Genomic DNA, 23,243 nt, shown 5'->3' with positions numbered 1-23,243 from the left:
CACCTTCAGGAGCGGAGGGGGAAAACCTCGAGAGTAAAGAAAAAACATGGAAGAGGTATTGCATCTCCCCCTTCACCAACGCACGTGCACCTCCAGCTTGGAGCTCTCGATAGTTATTAGGAGCAGTACGCCGAGCCCTTGTACTCTTCCCCCAACCCCGGCCCTCCCTCCTGACTCTGGAGACACCGAGGCCAAATGTAGCACCCATATCACCATCCTTACTGAGATCAAAGAAGTCGGCCCAGACCAGGGATTGTAGGTGGGACTGGGGGCTTGTTTAGTAGATCTACTCCACACCGTGCACTGCTCCCTGTCTACTGTTGCATTGGGATGGGGAGGCGTAAAAATAAATGAGCAAGTTTTCAGTGGGGACTGTAAAAGAAATCCTGTGTGAAGGCGGTGAAAAGATTTCAAATGCACTGTTGCAATGTGGATCTATTGGCAAACTGTCCCTTTAGTCTATTGAAGCAGATGTAGTCACTCCTCCAACATTACTGTGGTAGATATAAGAAAAAAAATATGGAGGTAATAAGAGTACAGTCCCCACCACTTACCGTCCGCACTTAGCATGGGCAGCCGCCTATATTGAGCAAATGGCTCCGTTTTGCCATTACCATGGGCGTCAATTAAAAAAGGTGCCACTTTTAATGTATTAAGTGCGCTGAATATTTCGGGCAGTTCAGTAAGTACTTACCCTTTACTTACCCATTTAAAAAGCTCTGCTGATTTCAGACAAAGTTGGGTCTCCAAGCAGGTTCAGTTGGCTTTTGGCACCTCGCTGAAGGGCGATTACCTTCGTGATGAGATTCCTTCGATGCGACTGCTAACAATTAGGAGAGGAAGTTGCTAATTGAGATTCCCTGTTTTTAAAATATGTTGGTTACTTACCTTTTTGGTTTTACCATCTATCGCATATCGTGGGCAAACCGCATTAAACACCAGCATGGCCGCTATAAGTGGTGGGATTGTAATCCTAATTTCATATAGTGGCTCATTGGGTTAAATTCATTTCTTGCTCTTACCCTGACAGTAAGGGCTGCTTAACGTCGTACTCCAGGACCCACCACTGTTAACGCAATGTCCTGAGAGCACGTGACCGTAAGTTGTTACCCAACCAGTTTCTTGTGGATGTGACTGGCGGGAGTGTCTTGGATAACACGGTCCTTGTTCAGCATTCCAGCAAGTTTGGAATCGATTGAAAATATGGCACAACAGGAGGTAGAGCAGTGAACAGGACTCGCACATTTATCTTTGGCTTCTTGTTCCAATAAGATAGGATGCAAATCTCATCTGCTCTTCTGGCTGTAAGCCCCATTAATAAGGAAAGACTGACTTGCATTTATATAGCGTCTTTCACGACCTCAGGACATCCCAAAGTGCTTCACAGCTTTTTTTTAAAATGTAGTCACTGTTGTGATGTAGGAAACATGGCAGCAATTTGTGCACAGCAAGGTCCCACAAACAGCAATGTGATAATGACCAGATATCTGCTTTAGTGATGTTGGTTGAGGGATAAATATTGGCCAGGAATCCTTTGTCCACCTGAGAGGGCCTTGATTTAACGTCTCATCCGAAAGACGGCACCTCCAAAGTGCATCATTCCCTCAGCACTGCATTGGAGTGTCGGTCTAGATTTGTGTATGTGCACTTTGGGATGCACATACACAAATCTTTGAAGGCGGCAAGATAGGTTGAGAAGGCTAAAAAAGCATATGGGATCCTGGGCTTTATTAATAGAGGCATAGAGTAAAAAGCAAGGAAGTTATGCTAAACCTTTATAAAACACTGGTTAGGCCTTAACTGGAGTATTGTGTTCAGTTCTGGGCACCACACTTTAGGAAGGAGGTCAAGGCCTTAGAGAGGGTGCAGAAGTGATTTACTAGACTGTGTTCCAGGGATGAGGGTCTTCAGTTACGTGGATAGACTGGAGAAGCTGGGGTTGTTCTCCTTAGAGCAGAGAAGGTTAAGGGGAAATTTGATAGAGGTGTTCAAAATCATGAACAGTTTTGATAGAGTAAATAAGGAGAAACTGTTTCCAGTGGCAGAAGGGTCGGTAACCAGAGGACACAGATTTAAGGTGATCGGCAAAAGAGCCTGAGGCAACATGAGGAAACATTTTTTTACGCAGCGCGTTGTTATGATCTGGAATGCGCTGCCTGAAAGGGTGGTGGAAGCAAATTCAATAGTAACTTTCAAAAGGGAACTGGCTAAATATCTGAAGGGAAAAAATTTACAGGGCTCTGGGGAAACAGCAGGGGAATGGGACTAATTGGATAGCTCTTTCAAAGAGCTGGCACAGGCACGATGGGCTAAATGGCCTCCTCTATGCTGTACCTACTATGATTCTATGATCTCCAATATTTTTATAACTAATAAAGCATTCAAAGAAAATGGAAAAAAAAAAACACAATTAATTTTGAATGCCCCCTATGATTTTTCTCCCGGGTTGCTCATTGCCGAGGATTAATCTTTAATTCCTGGAGACTCCAGAATGATCCTGGAGGGTTGGCGACCAGACTCTCAATGAAGAAAACACTACGGCCAAGTCATCCTCCTTGGGGCGTTTTGCAGACAGTCAAGGCTCACAAGCAATCTCTCACCTGGTCGCTTGGAGCTACCAATGGCTGTTGTATCAGATGCTCCACTTCCCCACCCTCTAACGGTTGATTTGAAAGTATTCTTAGGTAAATGTCAGTGCGTAAAGTTGTTATACTACGGTATGTGCCATGTTGACAAGCTGGGCCGGTTGTCTTGTAAAACTTTTGCTTTCTAGGTGGCATCGCTGCTTTGAGAGAGGGAGTGGGCCCACACGCTGACCAGAACAAGTTGCCAAGTGACCTTGTATTTCCAATTTCAGGGACTAACATGCACGTGGCTGTGGATCCGATGTTACCCACCTAGGAGCAGTGCTGCGACCCGACTCCAACATCCCCGAGGATGCTGGGAATCTGCAGAGGGCGCAGGAAGTTCCTTGCAGCCACACTGACCGTTCTCTTCGTGCCAGCGTTCACCTGGATCTACCTGTTCTCTGGGACGTTTAAAGGCAAGTGCTGCACCTAGTCTGTTTCTTGCAGTTGTATTTGTATCTCTCTCTTTCCACTCCCCACCCCACCGAAAAGTTCAGCAAATCAAATCATTGGACTCGATTTCGGACTGATGTCAGGATGTTCTTCACACAAAGATTAATCAACACCTGGAATGGACTTCTGGGTTGAGCAGTTAACATTTAAGAAAAGCTTGGGATGTAGGGTTGCCAACCTTCCAGGATTGCCCTGGAGTCTCCAGGAATTAAAGACTAATCTCCTGGACACTGCTGCGAGCAACAGCCGGGAGAGAAATCAAAGGGACATTAAAAACTTTTTCAAATTTTCTTTGAACACTTTTGTTTATTAGTTATAAAAACATTAGGCATGGGGGTAAAAAGGCTGTTGACTGACAGTCAAGAATCATCCAATCGGGTAATGAAGAGTCTGTTCACTTTCCGATTGGCTCAGGAAGGTGGTGCACCGTGAGGGTGGACATGTCGGGCGACCAATGGCGGGAGCGTGGGCGCTGGATGGTTGGAGGCAAGCGGTCATGTGATGAAACCTTCAGGTATACATCCAATCAGAGTTGGCAACCCTATTGGGGGTGGTGGAGTGAGTCTGTCAGAAGGGCTTGCTCGGTCAGAGTGGGCCTCCTCATCCATGTTCAGCTTGTGACGCAGAGGTCCAGGCTGAGATAGCTGTAACTTCCTGAATGGATAACTGGATTTCTCTCTCGAAAGTTTAATCAATGGGACACTGTTAAACCGAGCAAACACACCAGGAGACCTTGCTGCTTTTGTTCTTTTGCCCCAGGCTTAACTGGGTGGACGTGAAACAGCTGGTGGTAGCGAACATAGTTCTGCGGAACTTTGCAGCACTGCCCAATCGCTGCAATGTACTTGTGCAATATTTAAGTAATGTGTTGTGTTGTATTTTGTACCCCCACTCCCGACAGCAGCTGTGATGGTAAGGTTATTGGTCTAGAAATTCAGCCATACAGCGACTGTTTTTCAGGCCCTAAATGGCCTCCTAAGCATCCAATATGGCGGGCAGGAAGTGCATGCACATTGCAAGCCGGAAGTGAGTCACCCGCCATATTGGTAAAGGCCAAAAAATCGTCATGCAGTGCCCACACCTGAAACAGGCCTGCTTGAGGCCCCCACTGCAATATTGGTTTGTCCTGATGCATGCGGACCGGGTGTCCTTAAAAATTGCAAGGTTGTACTCTTCTCCCCTTCCTGCAGTTCAAGGTGACACTTTTCATCCCCTTATTCGTTATCCTGCTGACTCTATTTCCCCATCCTTCCCCACCTATTTCACACTGGGTTCTGTCCTCAGCACAGCTCCAGGTTGCTGCTCCCCTCTGCATCGAGCAAGTGAGGCCTCTGCGTACTCTGGGCAGGAGTTCTTTTATAAAACTGCCCATATTGCCCAGCGGTGTTCAATCGCTAGGAGCAGCAATTGTTGGTGGGAGTGGGGGGGGCTAGAATGGGCAACCATGATAAGGGGGGAGAGAGCCTGATGGTCCAAACTCGGGAGGTGGATCCTGACTGCAGGACATACTCCTGTTCATAAGGATCGCAGAGAACACTAGAGTATAACAAGCACACAGCTAATGAGAAAAGAGGTCAAGAGCTTCCTTGATGGTTCAGTTGATGAAGCTGGCGTGTAACTGAGTTTTAGTTGCAGAGGGTCTCGGGTCAATTCCCCGGTCTGTGCTGAGGTAGCTCATCTCGGTTGGGATGCTGCAATAGGTCTCAGCACCCTGGACTAGGGAAGGGAAACATGAGTTTTCTGTTTAGTGACTCGGTTGGAAAGAACCAGATGAAGATGTGAAGTGAGGATACAACATGGATAGGCCATGATGCCTCTCACAGTTGAATACCCTGCCAGCAACTCACTGAGCTCATGCATGAAGAATGGCCTCTCGGGTGAGGTTATGGAGGCAGATTATTGCCCGTGAAGCCATACCCTAATCAGGGACGAGTAGGGGAAGAGGGAGTGAGAAACAAGTGAAGTTAAGCTGGGAAATGCGCCCATCGCCACCTATTGGTTGCCCCTCCTCCGTAAAGGCCACAAAGATGGCTGACGTGGGAAAAGGCAATGTCGTACTTGTACAGAAAGAGGTAGTGGGCAGCATGCTATTGAAACGCTTGAGAAAGCTACGGAGTGTGTGGAACCAACACTGTGACCAGCCCCCAAGTACCAGATGCCATTGCTGGGGGCAAAATGGAAAACACCCATTATGCAGTCTTCTGAAACCCATACACGTACACATACACACTGTATTCTTTATCAGTTCTGAGCCAATCTTTCATACCTGGCACAATAATAAAGCAAAAAAAAAAATATTATCCACTATTCTGGCGAATATTGTTTCTCGTCATCTAACCGGGTCGATTAATCTTGATCAGGAGTGTCAGAAGCTATCTTTCCCCTCTCATTGCCCGCTGATGTCTGTCACTTGCATGGCTGTTCAAGAGGATAACTATAATGTACCGTTCAGATATTGGAATTGTTTAAAAATACCTTATCATCTGCTTATTGAGGGGGCTCCAGGGCCATCCCGGGCTGATGTTTTATTTGGGAGTCACTGCTGAGTGATTATGAATCTAATTCAGTGTGTCAAGCAGTGAAGACTGTGGACAGGAAGCTCTCTCAGACACTGATATTGTTCCACGGCTTCGTGCTGTGGATTCAGAGACGCAGACAGGTGCGGGGGCGAGCAAGTCTTTATTTATCCGTGTCACCTCTCCTTATTGCAAAAATAATAGATCTGCCCAGGCAGCCAGAAAATTGATTCCCACCAGGTCCTTGCTCTGGGTTTATAGTTCATCGGTATGCGTTTTATAAGGAGGAGCCCTTGGAGATCAAAATTCAACGATTGGTCTCGTGTTTGCTTTATGCAAAGCACTTTAACAGAAGGAAGGAAAAGGTCTCAGTTGGCGATTGGTGCTTCGTTTGGCTGATAAACCAGTGGGTTTGATGAGACGACCTTCAGTTTGCGCTCATTTATTTTGCTAATTAGATTTCATTAAGTATTTTGGCTGCAGACAACAGTAACAACTTGCAATTCTATAGCACCTTTAATGTAGGCGTTTCACAGGAGCGATTCTCAAACAAAATTTGACACCGAGCCACATGAGGTATTAGGGCAGGTGACCAAATGCTTGGTTAAAAGGGTAGGTTTTAAGGAGCATCTTAAAGGAAGAGAGGGGGTTTTAGGGATAGAATTCAGGAGCTTAGGGCCTAGACGGCCGACGCACTGCCGCCAATGGTGGAGCGATGGAAATCGGGGATGCGCAAGAGGCGCATGAATAATGCCTTCTGTGGCCAAATAGCCTACAGGCACTCAATACCAAAGCTCACTGATCGTAGACTCCAAGCTATGGAACATTTTTAAATTTGTTTTTGGGATGTGGGTAACACTAGCAAGGCAGCATTTATCGCTCATCTCTAGTTGCCAAAAGACAGTAAGAGTCAACCATGTAGTGTGGGACCAGAGTCACATGTAGGCCAGACCAGGTAGGGGTGACAGGTCCCTTCCCTGAAGGGCATTAGTGAACCAGATGGGTTTTTACAACAATTCGGTTAGCTCACAAACTACCAGATTTATTCAATTGAATTCCACAACTTGCCATAGTGGGATTTGAACTCTCAACTTCTGGATTGCTAGTCCAGTATCATAACCACTAGGCTACCGAACCCTCATATCCCACCAACAGTCGGTGCTTTCAGGAGAAGTTAGCAAATGGGAGGAGGATTATTAAAAGATCTCTGACACCTTTGACTATGCATGAACCAACCCCTCGTTAAAGTCCAAGTTTCTTTTGCAATTTTTTTTCTGGCATCTCAGAACAGGACTTATCCTGGTTCCATGATGTAAAAGTAACATGGCCCTCTTAAACATGTGCCTGACTTTATCCATCTTTTATAGACCACAGTTCAGAATATGGCTCAGAGGAGTGAGAGGCAAAAGATTCTCGTTGTTCCGTCATATTGGGCTCTGCAGCACAGCCTACACGGGTCAGATGAAGAACGTTCCGCTCTAGTTGTGGATCTCCACTGTTCAGCAGTTTTGGAGACTGTAACAGCGACTGTTAGCCATTCTGTTCTGCAGAACATTTTTCAGCATGAGTAAACATTTTTAGCGTGTCCGCCTTGGCTCAGTGGTCAGAACATTGTGGGTTCAAGTCGCACTCCAGAAACTTGAGCACCAAATCTAGGCTGACGCCCCAGTGCAAAGCTTGAGGTCTTTCAGTTGAGAAGTTAAACCGTGGCTCCGTCTGACCCCTTGGGTGGACGTAAAAGATCCAAGGCACCATTTCAAAAGTCCTGGCCAACATTTATCCCTCAACCAATATCACCAAAACAGATTATCTGGTCATTATCTCATTGCTGTTTGTGGGAGCTTGGTGTGCGCGATTGGCTGCTGTGTTTCCTACATCACAACAAAAACAACAACTTGCATTTATGTAGTAAAACATCCCAAGGCACTTCACAGGAGCGATTATCAAACAAAATTTGACACCGAGTCATATAAGAAGATATTAGGACAAGTGACCAAAAACTTGGTTAAAGAGGTAGGTTTTAAGGAGTGACTTAAAGGAAGAGAGAGAGAGGTGGAGAGGTTTAGGGATGAAATTCAAGAGCTAAGGGCCTAGGCAGGTGAAGGCACGGCTACCAGTGGTGGAGTGAAGCAAACCTGGGATGTGCAAGAGGCCAGAATTGAAGGAACGCAGAGATCTCGGAGGGTTGTAGGGCTGGACGAGGTTACAGAGATAGGGAGGGGTGAGGTCATGGAGGGATTTGAAAACAAGGATGAGAATTTTAAAATCAAGGGTTTGCCGTACCGCGTGCTAATGTAGGTCAGCGAGCACACAGGGTGATGGGTGAACAGGACTTAGTGAGTGTTAGGATACGGGCAGCAGAGTTTTGGATGAGCTGAAGTTTACGGAGGGTGCAAGGTGGGAGGCTGGCCAGGAGAGCATTGGAATAGTCCAGACTAGAGGTAACAAAGGAACGGATGAGGGTTTCAGCAGCAGATGAGCTGAGGCAGGGGCGGAGATGGGCGATGTTACAGAGGTGGAAGTAGCCGGTCTTGGTGATGGAGTGGACATGGGGTCTGAAGCTCAGTTTAGGGTCAATTAGGATACCAAGGTTACAAATAGTCTGATTCAGCCTCAGACATTGGCCAGGGAGAGGGATGGAGTCGGTGACTAGGGAACGGAGATTGTGGCAGGGACCAAAGACAGTGACTTCAGTCTTCCCAATATTTAATTGAAGGAAATTCCTGCTCATCCAATACTGAATATCAGACAAGCAGAGTGTCAAATCAGAGGCAGTGGAGGAGTCAACAATGATTTCACTTCAGAAGTACTTCATTGGCTGTAAAGCACTTTGGGATGTCATGAAAGGCACCATCTTTCATGTACTGCAAGCTTGGTTATATTGACATGTAAGTCAATCATTCTTGTGCACTCCAGCTTGTACAAATGGCTTGGCCCATGAATACAGGCAAGGAATTTTGCACCAACACAATTCCTGTAAAATATATGATTTGACTGTAATAGTTACTATGTCGTGCATTTTCGATTTTGGCTTTACTGGTTGAGGAAGAAACCTGCAGGAGATATTGTTGCCTGACAAGGTGAGGTTGCTGAATTAACATCAGTTCCAATGCAGTCATTAACCCAGCGGTGCTTTAATGATCTTGTCATTCCAAGTACATTTATGTTAATTCAGTTCCCTCACATTGCTGGGCTTGTTAACTTTGAGCTTTATGATCTCCCACCCTGCTGGTAATTCCCGGTATTTTGCTTGCTTTCTGTGACTGGAAGGGTAGGGTATGGTGCAGACTATCCCTGCATTCACAGTGCTAGCCAAAGCGCTCCATTATAGTTATAGGGTCTTTGGTTTTAAGAGGCGGCTTTCACTGTTGGTATGACTGCTGGGATAGCCCTGATAGCATAGCTGTCTTTTTCTTTCTCTCATTCTCTGGCAAGGGACCATACTTGTAACTTGTAATCACAAGGTTGTGAAGACATGAAGATAAATGCAGAAAAAGGGAGATTGAAAAAGAGAAAATGGGAAGTAGACAAATACATTAATGACCACATTGATGTGCGTGAATATTTGTGTTATTTTGGCTAATGTCTGAAAGTGTCCTGTTTGGGATTGGTCTAGTGCTTACACCTCTGATTACTTCATCAAACCAAATTCCTCTGATGTCATCAGGAGTCATAATTTAGACAGAACAGTTTTTGCATGATATTGAAGTCACTCATAGTACATTGTATTGACTTGATCTGTGAACATAGTCCTGATACCAAGACTTCCTCTTGGAACTGACATACTAGAAGGGTGGTCTTGCAGTTTGGTATTTACATGATTGAGAGCGGTGACTAGTCACTCTGTTAAGTGGTCTGAATGTCTTAAGTTTAGGGGTGTACCCATACTACTGAATATCTAACCATCTGGTTGCATAACCCAGGAGTGTAACCATAGCACCCCGTGACCTGTACTGGGTAATTGTGTCTTTAGCATGTGCTCTCTCAATTCCTCCAAAGGAGGACCAAACAACTCTGGGTGAGAGAAGAACAGATAATATTCATTATTAAGCTGCTTTATTTCACGGCACGTGATAATGCAAAATAATGAGCACGTCCCCATGTCAGTGGGTCATCTCTCTTGACTTAAACTTAAATTGTAACTTTCCCCTGCATTTTAACTTTCTTGCAGTATCGGTGCGGCCTGACTGCCTTGTAGCATTCTGGGGCGGACTTTGACTTTGCGCGGTGGTGTAAAATGAGCAACAGCGAAACTACAGCCCGTTTTACATCTCTCCCCATTTTTACTGCCATTGACTTCAACGGAAATAAAAACCAGGAGAGATATAAAACAGGCTGCCGATTCGCCATCACCTGTTTTACACTATCGCACAAAGTCAAAATCTACTTCTGTTTCAAAAACCTGACTGACTCCCTGTGTCGCTGTCTCTCTGTTTTAATCTCTCTTTGTTCACAGCCAGATAGGGATCAGTGACTTTCCAACGCAATGGGTCTAAGCTATTTATTGATAACAAATTGCTTCATGTTCATAGTCTTTGGGGAAAATAACTTACAGTATAATATTAACCACGTCATCCAGGAGCATTTCCACCACCCCCCATAACTTGTGTGTACATACTATGCTTTAAGACACTAATTGGAATATTTTTTTCCCAAAACCATTCTGTGGAAAAATGTTCAAGAAGAATCCCATAACATAACAGGGTGATCTGTGTCTGTGGATTGAAATGCTATATACATTAAAGGAAAATCAGCCCTTTTTTGCAATTTTCTCCCCTTCTTCCAGACGCTGATTCTGGAAAATCTTAGCTCCTATGGACACTAACTGCCCTCTAGTACTGTGCCCAAATGACTTCTCTTCAATGGTGAGCCTACACAGTGAGTGCTGGCAGGCTATTCCGTGGCAGTGCCCAGTCCTGCTCTCCTTCCAGCAGAGGTCACTACATGGAGATTGAGTGGCTGATTTCCCTCTCAGTGTCCCGATTTCAATCCTGGCTGAGATCAGCCAAGTCAACACAGGCCAGCAGTTGAACCCAGGCTCTCTATCTTCAGGCTCTGTACCTTCTATCAGCTCGGCTGCCACGGGAGCTTCAGTAGAGTATTTTAAGCAGAACCAATGCCTTTCAAGCACAGTTGAGCCTGTGGAATTACACGGAAATTACACCACAAACACAGGCCATTTGGCCCAACCAGTCCGTGCTGGTATTTACCCTGCACGCATAGGATCATAGACTCTGGCCTCCCTCTGTGCTGTAATTCAGCCCATCGTGCCTGTGCCAGCTCTTTGTAAGAACTATCCAATTAGACCCACTCCTCTGCTCTCTCACTGTAGCCCTGCAAATTTTTCCTTTTCAAGTATATATCCAATTCCCCTTTGAAAGTTACTATTGAATCAGGCAGTGCATTCCAGATCATACCAACTCGCTGCAAAAAAAATGTCTCCTCATCTCCCCCCTCTGGTCCTTTTGCCAATTACCTTAAATCTGTATCCTCTGGTTATCGACTGTCCTGCCAGTGAAAACAGGGTAGACAGGGAGAAACTAGTAAAACCCTTCACACGAGCAGTAGTCTGTACTGATATTAATGTGATGTTATTAGCGCCTATCACTGGCCATGTCCTCCTCTCACTTTCCTCTACTTGGTTCATCTATTTAAGGCCCTTTTATAATTGTGCTCAACTCTCCCCCTTTCCATATCGCTAGTTCCTTTATATCGATAAGGGCTATCTTTTGAGACACCTGAGCAAAAGGGGTACAAATAAAGTTCAAGGCCAAACTGCAGACCTCCCACCCTTTAATTTGAAGCCCTCAAAGGGTTCACTGATCTCTGATGCGCGCACAAGCTTTTGATGAGCTCAGTCCTATCTTTCCCACTTACTGACACGCACCATTTATTTTATAGAGCCTGAGGCACTAGGGATCATCAAAAGCAGTTTCTAAAAATGTATTTCTATTCTCAGCCCGAGCACTATGCCCAGTGACTAAATTGGGAAGGAACACACAGAGGATGTAGTCCCACTGCCTCAGGATTTTTTTTGTTCAGCAGGCCCCAGATTTCACCTACCAAATTTAACTGCTTCAAAGTCTTGTGCCTCCCTTGTATTGTGGGAGCCGCTTCACAAAGCAGCCCTATTATCTAATCTAAGGCTGCTTTTGGTGTGAAATGTGCTCCTTTCTAACAAATCCTTAGCAACAAACATTTGTTGTCTGGCTATCGTCGCGTGCTCTGTCTAGCTGGAGAAGGCCCAGGGCATCATAAGATGGCGGCTTCTCCCCCCGGTGGTGGGGTTGCCGTTTGTTGCCGGGGGTGTCGGTGCAGACCCCCTTCGTTTAATGTTGTTACCTGTCAGAGCTGGTGCAGTCCGCTTTACATTTAGCTTTGTTTGAAATGCTTTTCAGTGCGACTTATTTTGAAGGACTAAGACACTGTCTAAGATGACGTGGCAGTAACAATCAGTGAAGGAGGAAGACATAACAGAGATACTAAGCTCTGTTAACAGAAGTTCAAGCCAGTGTGTGGGACAGTGGGAGTGAGTGATGCAGAATGCATTGCAGTGCAGCTAGGTCTTTTATTCATTCTCAGATTTTGGGTGTTGCTGGCAAGGCAGGCATTTATTTCCCCTCCCGAGTTGCCCTGAGATTGTGGTGGTGAGCCTTCTTGAACTGCTGGTAGCGGTTTGATGCAACTGAGTGGCTCGCTAGGCCACTTCGGAGGTCAGTTAAGAGTCAGTCACATTGGTGTGGGACTGGAGTCACATATAGACCAGACCGGGTAAGGACGACAGGTTTCCTTCCCTAAAGGGTATTAGTGAACCAGCTGGGTTTTACGGCAATCGGACAGCTTCATGGTCACTTTTACTGATCGCAGAATAGGTACTGAATTTAAATTCTCAAATTGCTATGATGGGATTTGAACTCACATTCTCAGGATTATTAGTCCAGGCCTCTGGATTACGAGTCTAGTCACATAACCACCACGCTACCGTACCCAGCTAGTGGGGCTCATGTCACTGAGTAAAGGGGGTATTACCTCCATCATCGCCCAGGAAACTGCCTTTCGGTTTTCCACAGAAAACGGGTGGGTTGGGGATGGGTGGGCAGTAAAGGTAGTTGATTTCTGGAGCGGGTCTGCAATCCAGCTCCAATGTGCTCAGTGCATGTGATGTGCGCGTGCAACTTTTTTTTTATTCGTTGGAGATGTGGGCGTCGCTGGCGAGGCCGGCATTTATTGCCCATCCCTAATTGTCCTTGAGAAGGTGGTGGTGAGCCGCCGCCTTGAACCGCTGCAGTCCGTGTGGTGACGGTTCTCCCACAGTGCTGTTAGGAAGGGAGTTCCAGGATTTTGACCCAGCGACGATGAAGGAACGGCGATATATTTCCAAGTCGGGATGGTGTGTGACTTGAAGGGGAACGTGCAGGTGGTGTTGTTCCCATGTACCTGCTGCTCTTGTCCTTCTAGGTGGTAGAGGTCGCGGGTTTGGGAGGTGCTGTCGAAGAAGCCTTGGCGAGTTGCTGCAGTGCATCCTGTGGATGGCACACACTGCAGCCACAGTGCGCCGGTGGTGGAGGGAGTGAATGTTTAGGGTCGTGGATGGGGTGCCAATCAAGCGGGTTGCTTTGTCCTGGATGGTATCGGGCTTCTTGAGTGTTGTTGGAGCTGCACTCATCCAGGCAAGTGGAGAGTATCCCATCACACTCCTGACTTGTGCCTTGTAGATGATGGAAAGGCTTTGGGGAGTCAGGAGGTGAGTCACTCGCCGCAGAATACCCAGCCACTGACCTGCTCTTGTAGCCACAGTATTTATATGGCTGGTCCAGTTAAGTTTCTGGTCAATGGTGACCCCCAGGATGTTTATGGTGGGGGATTCGGCAATGGTAATGCCGTTGAATATCAAGGGGAGGTGGTTAGACTCTCTCTTGTTGGAGATGGTCATTGCCTGGCACTTGTCTGGCGCGAATGTTACTTGCCACTTATGAGCCCAAGCCTGGATGTTGTCCAGATCTTGCTGCATGCGGGCTCGGACTGCTTCATTATCTGAGGGATTGCGAATGGAACTGAACACTGTGCAATCGTCAGCGAACATCCCCATTTCTGACCTTATGATGGAGGGAAGGTCATTGATGAAGCAGCTGAAGATGGTTGGGCCTTGGACACTGCCCTGAGGAACTCCTGCAGCAATGCCAGAAGTCCCGTCCCAACTTAAAGCTGGTGTGCCGATAGTTAAAGGGGCAATGTAGGTACTTTAAACACTTGAGGTACTTAACTTTTTGTGGATTCTGCAACAGAAACTGCTCCTGAACATGTCTCCCGTGGTTTCTGAAACACGCCATTGAATTGGAGGCGACTTGCAGCCGAAGCTCATTTCACCCTTTAAACCAGTGATTGACACACCTGAATAAAAGGTGAGGTATTACAACTGGGCACAGTTGTATAAGGCAAACCTTTGTCTGGGAGTTTTTTGTGTTTGGACTAAGATTTCTTTGTTGAGACTGAGCATTCTTGTGTTCAGACAAATTTACCAACATTTTGGAGCCCTTCAAACTGACAACATTAGGATGAGGGGTGTGCAACGGATCTATTCCACAGTACATCTGAGGAGGAGGTACATCACTATTCATGACAGGCAAGACTTGCAGTCCTGGGAGTTGCAGGTGCACAAGACATAGGTGTGCAACGAGGACCTAGAGAAGAGCCGAGAGGGACCAACGTTGCAGGAGGCACTACCCACATGACAGGGTTTATAGATAGAGGCTGAGCTTCCTGGACCCCTCTGAGGGCAGTGTCTACGCAGGCTCAGATTGAGACACCAGGTGATCGCAGACATCTGCACACTCCTTCATGCAGAGCTGCTCCCGGCTGGGCCTGGTGGCCACGCATTGCCCATCGCAGTTAAAGTCACTACTACCCTCAATTTCTTCGCCTTTTGATCCTTCCAGGGCACCACCGGTGACATCACCAGGATCTCTCCATCGTCAGTACCTAAGTGTGTACGACAAGTGATGGATGGCTTGTTTGCCAGGGCATCCGACCATGTCAACTTCCCCTGCGTCAACATCAGCCAGACCGAGAGGGCAGTGGGTTTCAACTCTCTGACCGGCTTCTCACGAGTACAGGGCGTAATCAATTGCACACACTGTGGACCTGCACATGAACCAGGACTTTCATCAACCGGAAGGGATATCCTTCCATCAATGCACAGCTGGTGTGTGACCACCAGAGGAGACTTCTGCAGGTGTGTGACAGATTCCCTGGCAGCTGTTATGGTTCCTTCATTTTGTGCAAGTCCAACATTCTGGACCTCTTCTAGGCAGGAGACAGACTTAAAGGCTGGCTCCTTAAAGACAAGGGACAACCCCAGCAGACTTGTGAGAAACCCCACCAACAAAGCACAGCAGCAGTACGACGACAGTCACATCATCACTAGGTCTGTCATTGAGCAAGCCATAGGCATGTTGAAGATGCGCTTCAGGTGCCTGGATCGATCTGGGGGAGCCCTTCAATACTCCCCAGCGAGGGTGTGCAGGATAATCGTGGTGTGCTGCGTCCCGCACAACATAGCGCAGCAGAGAGGTTTACAGGTGGAGGAAGTCAAATGTGGTCCTCAAGCTGGCTTGAACATTGAAGAAGAGGAGAAGGACGAGGAGGAGGGAAATGAAGATGGGGAACCCATCAGCAGAGCAGCTGCGCACATCGCTGCCCGGAATGCCCTCATCTCTAACACGTTCTCATAGTGAGATGTGCAATTTGAAGAATTTGACATACTCAGGCAGCCTGGAACAACCACCAACACCCCCCCACCCCAGCACTTTGTACTAAACAGTCTTTCACCCACACATACACTCATCACATACCCACCCAATGGGTGTCGACATGTCTTGGCATTCATGATTAAGCAAATGAAAAAATGAAGGGACGACTTCACAGACAGGGGGCAATAATGGCCAAGACGTGGTAGTGGTGGTGATCACGATTAAATTTAATATGGCATAACATTAAAAAAATAAATGAACAACATGACATTTCATCAAATACACTTGTGCATATCCTTGGTGAACTCCAATTGCTTAAGCTTTCTGTCGCTTCTATGTGGTGCATCCCCTGTGCAGAGTTAGTGGCAGGTTGCTCAGGTCCCTGCCCTGACTGCATCGACAACGGGTGAGTCATGGGAGCACTTCGAGTGGAGTCACCACTCCCATGTCCCCTTTCTTCATCTGTGCCAGAGCAATCCAGCTAGTCCCACTCCCCCGCCAGGGGATAGGGCGGGAGAGTGGGACTAGCTGGATTGCTCTTGCTTTGAGCCGGCGTGGACTCGATGGGCCGAATGGCCTCCTTCCGTGCTGTAACCTTTCTATGATTTTGTGATGGAGTTGGACAGAGTGTGCGTGGCACATTTTCCATTACCTCACAAAGGTGCGGCTGTACCTCGATCATTCTGCTTCTCAATGATGGCCTCTGCTCAGCTGGACACAGGTACTGAACCCCAGAGCTTGGGGAGGACTGCGCCCCCCCCCTGACGTGGACTCTCCACAGCTGCTCCTGCCACCAGTGTCTGCTTGTGCTCACTTGTGAGTGATAAATCACCAGGTGACAACCCAACTATCTGCCTATCAGGACCCACCGAAGTGCGAGAATCTGCGCTGGTGCATGGCTGGATATGGTGTGACAGTGCACCCTCACAAGGAATGAGATCCTCTGGGGAATCGATGTCTTCCATTTCCCCTAATTGTTCCTGAAGTTATGAAGGCCCTGACAGACAACAGGAAGCGATATTAATGATTCATCGGAAAAGTGACCGTCTTTCCAATGACCGGACCGAGGTCTGGCACAGTTCACTCACTGATAAAATCAGTTCATCATGTGTGTGAAAGATGTTTAAGTTTTGTCACCAGCCATCTGCTGGGTTCCCAGTCTCTCCCTCTCCGTGGATAGGGATGTGGGTGTGAGGAGTGATGTGATGGAGTAGGCATGTCACGACAGAGTGAGAGGGGACACTGTTGCACAACACAGTATGTAGGTGAATCAGCAAATGTGCTCACTTCTCCTGACCTGTTTAGATTATTAAAATATTTTCAGCACTGAACCCAAGACCTGGGCACCGTGCTCCTGCTGCTCACCTCTTCTGTTGACGATCCGGATTCTTTCCCCTCAGTCTGGTTCAGTAAAAACTGAAGTCGAATACATTTTAAAGTTCATCACAACTTTAATAGCAGGGTTCTTAGTCTGCAGCATTGATTTGGACTCCTGATAGAGTCCCTCTATGCTGGCAGAGCAAGAACAAAAACATACAGAAATCCACACGTTTTTATACAAATCAATAGGGTTGGAACATACTTAACGAGGGTCAACACCAATCATAAGCCGGGCACAGGTTGCCATGCGAGGTTACATTATTTCCGGCCAATCATAAATCGTCCATGTGCTGATCATGCTGCTGTTAGACATCAAAGGGGATACTTCCTCACCTTCCAACTTGGAATGTTCTTCCCTGTTCCTTCTGTTCCTTATCTCCCAACCTGGAATGTCTTTCAACTTTGGCTAAGCTCGTTACCTATATTGATCTGCCATAAACATGGAGACATTCAGACCAGTCCTTGAATCACATCAAAGACTCTACATTGATAAGACCATGCAAACCTGCTGACTACGCAAACATATGGCCCAGCAGGAGGCCAGGCCACCTGTACCAATCTCAGTTACTAACTAATTAACCCTTTCTAACCATTTTGCATTCTGCTTCTTTGCCACGTAGACATTTTAATATTTTACTGAAAACTGACCACGTAGGGATTCTCACTGTCATGCCATTTTGGTGGCAGAAGCAGGTTTCTTCCTCCTATCACCTGGGTGTAATACCTCCCTCCTGCTTCTCACAGCAGCCAGTAATATTTGAAGGGAGGCGTCTGAGAACTTGAGTGCTGACTTTCCTCTCTGCCCTTCCATTTCTCTTTTTACACCTTTCCTCTTCAAAATCCATTTTTGCATTGGCCCTTTAAATAGTGGGCTTTAAATCACGTCATGTGGGTGCACATCACGCCCGATGCCCAACATGGAGACACGCAACCCGGAACTAACATTAAGTGCCTTCAATTGAGCTGCAATCAGACAATCCGATGCGCTGAAGTTACTGTCAAGTTTTCCAAGCGATTATTTACCCACCCGCTGAGTTCCTGCCTCCATGCTAAAATCATGCCTATGGAGTGTGATTCCCAAAACATGAGTATAAATCCCGGAATGAAAATGGAGATTGACTTCTTCAGTCACCATGAACCAGTGTCCAGGCTGAGTGCATCTGGTTTAAGAGCGGATTAGTTGCTGCAGTCACCTCATTATAATCCTGAGATTGTGGACGGCACGCCCAGATGCTCAGGTGGACTTTCTCTACGTTTAGTTCAGTCGTAGCTGTGGTGTAAACACAAGGGCTAGTGCTGGTTTGGGTCTATAGAGTTTAACCACTCGTAAATACATGCACTTAAACAGCAGATGAATGGACTGGTGCCAACCTGAGTAGATCTGAGTCTGTTAAATGGGTCAGTGTAATGCCTCATTTTTCACTTCCTAGCAGAATGTAGATAGCTTAAACATCAGGCAACAGTTCTTCTAAAAGCTGCAAACTCGCAACCATCCACTAGGTTTTTGGGGTGCAGGTGTGGATGGATCAGCATCAGAGACCACACCCCTCCCCCTCTCTTCTCCCTCCACCCCAGTTCCCCTGCTTTAATGGCAGGTCACTGGCTTTTTCTTATACCTTCTCCCTCAGTTTTTTTTTCTCCCCTTCTCTCTTGCTTGGGGACAGTTCCACAGGTGCTGGCAATCCTCCAGCACCTCACCCATTCTCCATCTATAAGCCAATAGCATCAGCAGGCAATTCGACTGTGGAAAGCAGCAGAGGCTGATCCTGTCTTGGTGCAGGCACTTTCTGACCGGGGTGACTGGACAGCGATCAGGAGTAGGAACCACCTGAACATAAGAAATAGGAGCAGGAATAGGCCGTATGGCCCCTCCGCAAAGCTGAGGTCGTGTAACAGGCCAGGCATCAATTATGGCGACCTTTGGTCCATGTGGTTCAGTTGAACACCAGGCGCTGATCTCACCTGATTAGTTTCCTGGGAGCTTGTTAATTTTTTTTGTAAAGATTAATATAAAGATTAAACAGTACTTTACTGCCCCCATTATACCCAGGGCTTGCCTTGCTCCAGGTACAGCTATCCAGCATCCTAAAAGCGCCCTCCGCAGAATGAATTATTGAATTCCCGAGGCATTTTTAGCCCTAATCATTACGATTGCTGCCTGAAGGAGTGAGACGTGGATCCTGAGCGCGTATTATGGGCTGCGCGACTCCACATCAAGACCAAAGACTGATTGCATTGCCAAATGTTCTACTTCCTGCTGTGCAGAGACACTAGGCCTGCTGTTTCAGTGCTGTTATAACATGCCCTTCGTGCTGTACCGCCATTACAGAGCAAGCAGAGCAGATTTACAGCAGTAATCAGACAGGAGGAAGCCTTTGTTGTCCCAAAGTTGTGATAACATTTGTATCACACTGGAGTACGATGAATTTAGTTTATAATCGCTTCATATATTACAACACCCATTGTACGAAAGGTTATCTATGTCTCCATTTTTGCACAGATGTTCTCATCCGAAACATTAGTGACTTCATATGTGGTTTTTTGCATTTCTTTATTGCATCTGTTGCCCAGGAAGTTCCTTTGCATCATTTCCTATGGAACGCACAGAATCCTGCTCCAAATATTTCATCCAATATTTTCATTTTTAAATGCCACCTGTGTAATACCGAGCCCCTCAGAATGAAAGGTCACAGGTTTGTTACTGGGTCTGTGTTGTGTTAGTTGAACTTAGCTGTCAACAGTTTTAAACATACAATTGGACACAAGGATTAGGGAATGGAAAGAGTCAGCTAGGCTTCCTGGTCCAGATTGCTAACCAGTAATTCCTGCTGGAAAATGTTCATGTTTGGATATCAGACACTCTCCTGGCCGGCCTCCCATTTTCCACCCTCCATAAACTTGAGCTCATCCAAAATTCTGCTGCCCGTATCCTAACTCGCACTAAGTCCCGTTCACCCATCATCCCTCTGCTCGCTGACCTACATTGGCTCCCAGTCCGGCAATGTCTCAATTTTAAATCCCTCCATGGCCCCCCTCTATCTCTGTAACCTTCTCCAGCCCTACTAGCCTCCGAGATCTATGTATTCCTCCAATTCTAACCTTTTTGTCCATCCCCGATTTCCATCTCCCCATCATTGGCTGCCTAGGCCCTAAGCGCTAGAATTCTCTCTACCGCTCTCTTCTCCTTTAAGACGCTCCTTAAAACCTACCTCTTTGACCAACCTTTGGTCACCTGACCTAATGTCTCCTCCCTTGGCTCAATGTCAGTTTCTGTCTGATTACGCTCCAGTGAAGCGCCTTGGGACATTTTACTACATTAAAGGCGCTATATAAATGCAAGTTGTTGTTGAGAATATTATCAGGTTGTTTGTGATGCCCCCCCACCATCAAATATAGCTGGCCGGCGTACTCTGCTCAGATGTGAAGAATGGCCACATTCTTAGCGCCAAGGTAAGTACAGATGAAGGAGGGCACTCAGCTCACCCTCCTCCAGAAGCCGACGGTTCCCCACCACAGCTTCCAACTCCAGAGGGTTGCCAGCACCTGTATAATTGGGCGCCTTCAGGAGAGGCAGCTAGAACATTGGAAAATAGACACCAAATTCAACCTGACAATTTCATTGGAAAACTACAATAACTTTGGTTCCAAAAGCTCCCTCAGGCTTAGAGCAGCTGGTGGAGAAGCTGAAGAAGAAACAAGACAATGAGTTAGAATCTCCTCAAAGATTTTCATACCACAATGAAGGCAGAACCCTCAGTTCACATTAGGTATCGCTGTAAACTCGATTTCCATGTTAAAGGTCCTAAAAAAAACAACTCAGGATGAGAAAACCTTTCCTTCCAAGTCCATGTGTGACTACCTCAGTCATGGCTGCGTATTGCCTTCAGTGTACCAAGGAACTACTTGTTTGGTTGTCTTTGAACTGTGTGTGTGGAAACAAGGATTCTCTCTCTGCCTTAAGGAAAACCGAGCAAAACCCCAGAATATGCAGCTCAAGTTGCACGCTACTTTATTGACCTTTGACCTGTTGCCCTCCTCGGCGTGCCATTTCCGTGCACCAGCAGCTCATGTTCCGCGCAGCGTTTGATCATCCCTGTCGGGCCTTCCCCTCACAGCCCTCCATTAGTATTTTTAAATGACTGAATAAATTAAGTACAAGATGTCTTGTTAGCACCAGAGGTTCCTGGTGTTAATGGCCGTGCAGCTGAAGTAATGAAAGCAGACAGTTTAAAAGACGTGATTAAAAGCCACTTTGTGCTCCCCCGATGGCTCAGCAAATATATTCAGTGAGCATCTAGAGAGCAGGGCGGACCCAGCTTTCTTCCCCAAGTCCGTAACAAGTTAGCTGATCTCATCTGGTGTTCAAGATTAAGATTGAGGAATAGGATCATAGAATGATACAGCACAGAAGGAGGCCACTCGGCCCATCGTGCCTGTGCACGTAAGGGAAAGACATTTTACGTGAAAGAATCACTTAAGCCTGGTTCTGATTTACATTCCGTAGTTAAATCTTAGAACTGAAGACTGCGAAAGCAACTAACATTGCAATATCTGTACATCCTCGAGGCATTCTCGAAGGCCAGCTGCCACATGTTTACATTTAGATTTGGTTTATCACTCTAAGCTGGCGACTCTATCGTTTCTTTGGTGGCATGGCATCTTTCGTATCATGCTGACCGTGAAACGCCGAATGGCGGAACAGGTTCGAGGGGCTGAATGGCCTGCTCCTGTTCCTATATTTTTCTGTACAACTCGAGACCATAAGACGTCAGAATGGGTAAAGATTTATGATACCTATAGATTAGCACAGCTTAGAAATAGTATAAGTGGTGAAATCATAACCATAAGTTGGAAGATGAAGAAGGGAGACAACTGGAGGATTGAGCTCACCTGACTAATGTGTGTATCTTCTGCGGCAAAGCGTCCTAGATGAATGTCTCATTAATTTGGTAATGTCGGTTGACGGAGCTATGCTGGCCGGGACACCTTGCTCTTTGAATACCGAACAGGTAGACGGGGCCTCAGTTTAGCGTCTTATCTGAAAGACAACGCCTCTGACAGTGAAGCGCTCCCTCGGTAGATTATGTGCTCAAGTCCTGCAATGAGATTTGAACCCTTAATCCTCTGACTAAGGCAGGCATGCTTTCAGCCGAGCCAGGCTAGCACTCGAATGGTGTAACACCCTGCCAACACTCACTATCTAGGTTCACCCATGTAGACTGGCCATTTAGAGAGAAGGTGACCCATGCCCTTGGACCTGAGGATCTGTACTTCAGGAAGGAACGGAGAAGGAACAATTTGATGTAATATTTTCAATAAAAGTAAATACTGGATTTCAATTACAATTTTAACCCGAAGTCTTCAGTCATACAGAATAAATACTTCCAATTTTGATTTAAACAGCAAAGCAAGTCAGTGGTTTGGTTAAAATCATTTCGAGCTAAATTTACCTCCAAAACAGGATCAGCAAACATGAAAGGCTGAGTCTGTCAAGGTCCTCTCCTGTTTTACTCTGTTTCCTCTGATTTAACATTGGATCTCAACACATCAGTTATGTAGCACTTCTCTCAAAAAAAAATCTCTCTTGCAATTTCCCTGTTGGTCTCTGTCTCCTTGCCTCTCTCAGAAATGTTACTACAATGTCATTCATCCATTTCCCACAAATACTTCCTGTCACTCTATTGGAACACTGCACTTATCTCACTTGTGCATTCTCCCGCTTTCAAATCTCACTCACGTTACAATCGGCAAACTCTGTGTTCTCTTTTTAAAAAAAAATTCTTGCAATCTCTTTCAAAAGATGACTCTCTGTTCAAAGTTTGAAAGCCAAGATTGACAAATCGGAAAGTAATTATGGAAGTCAGAGCACTAAGAATCTCCTTTCTTATGTGTGAACTCAGCAACAATAACTTGCATTTATAGAGTGCCTTTTACATAGAATTGCATTGGCCTGTTTCTGTGTTGTACATTCATTCGGCCCAACAGGTCCATGCCGCTGTATATGCTCCATACGAACCTCCTCCCTCCCTACTTCATCTAACTCCATTAACATATCCTTCTATTCCTTTCTCCCTCATGTGTTTATCTAGCTTTCCCTTAAATGTATCCATGCTATTCGCCTCAACTACTCCTTGTGGTAACACATTCCACATTCTAACCACTCTCTGGGCAAAGAGGTTTCTCCTGAATTCCCTATTTAATTTATCAGTGACTATCTTATATTTACAGCTTGTAGTTCTAGTCTCCCCCATAAATGGAAACATCTTCTCTGTCTACCCTATCAAACCCTTTCATAATCTTAAAGTCCTCTACCCAGTCACCCCTCAGTCTTTTTTCTGGAGAAATGAGCCCCAGTCTGCTCAGTCTTTCCTGATGAGTGTAACCTCTCAGTTCTGGTACCATCCAAGTAAATCTTTTTTGCACCTTCTCCAGTGTCTCTATATCCTTTTTATAATATGGAGACCAGAACTCTTCACAGTACTCCACGTGTGGTCTAACCAAGGTTCTATACAAGTTGA

The 23,243-nt window shown here is 46.3% G+C and overlaps 1 protein-coding gene across 1 annotated transcript in view; it reads left to right on the top strand.

The window, feature by feature from the left end:
* Positions 1-23,243, top strand: part of large1 (LARGE xylosyl- and glucuronyltransferase 1) — a 467,112-nt gene that overhangs the window by 125,371 nt on the left and 318,498 nt on the right. The window contains exon 2 of the mRNA XM_067999920.1: positions 2,858-3,043. Within this exon, the coding sequence (XP_067856021.1) occupies positions 2,938-3,043 (106 nt within the window). The 5' untranslated portion in view covers positions 2,858-2,937. The remainder of the gene's footprint in view (positions 1-2,857; positions 3,044-23,243) is intronic.

This window comes from Heptranchias perlo, chromosome 18 (genome assembly GCF_035084215.1).
Source record: "Heptranchias perlo isolate sHepPer1 chromosome 18, sHepPer1.hap1, whole genome shotgun sequence".
Taxonomy (NCBI): Eukaryota; Metazoa; Chordata; class Chondrichthyes; order Hexanchiformes; family Hexanchidae; genus Heptranchias; species Heptranchias perlo.
Note: the sequence above shows the minus strand (reverse complement) of the source record. Positions and strands in the feature narration are given on the sequence as shown.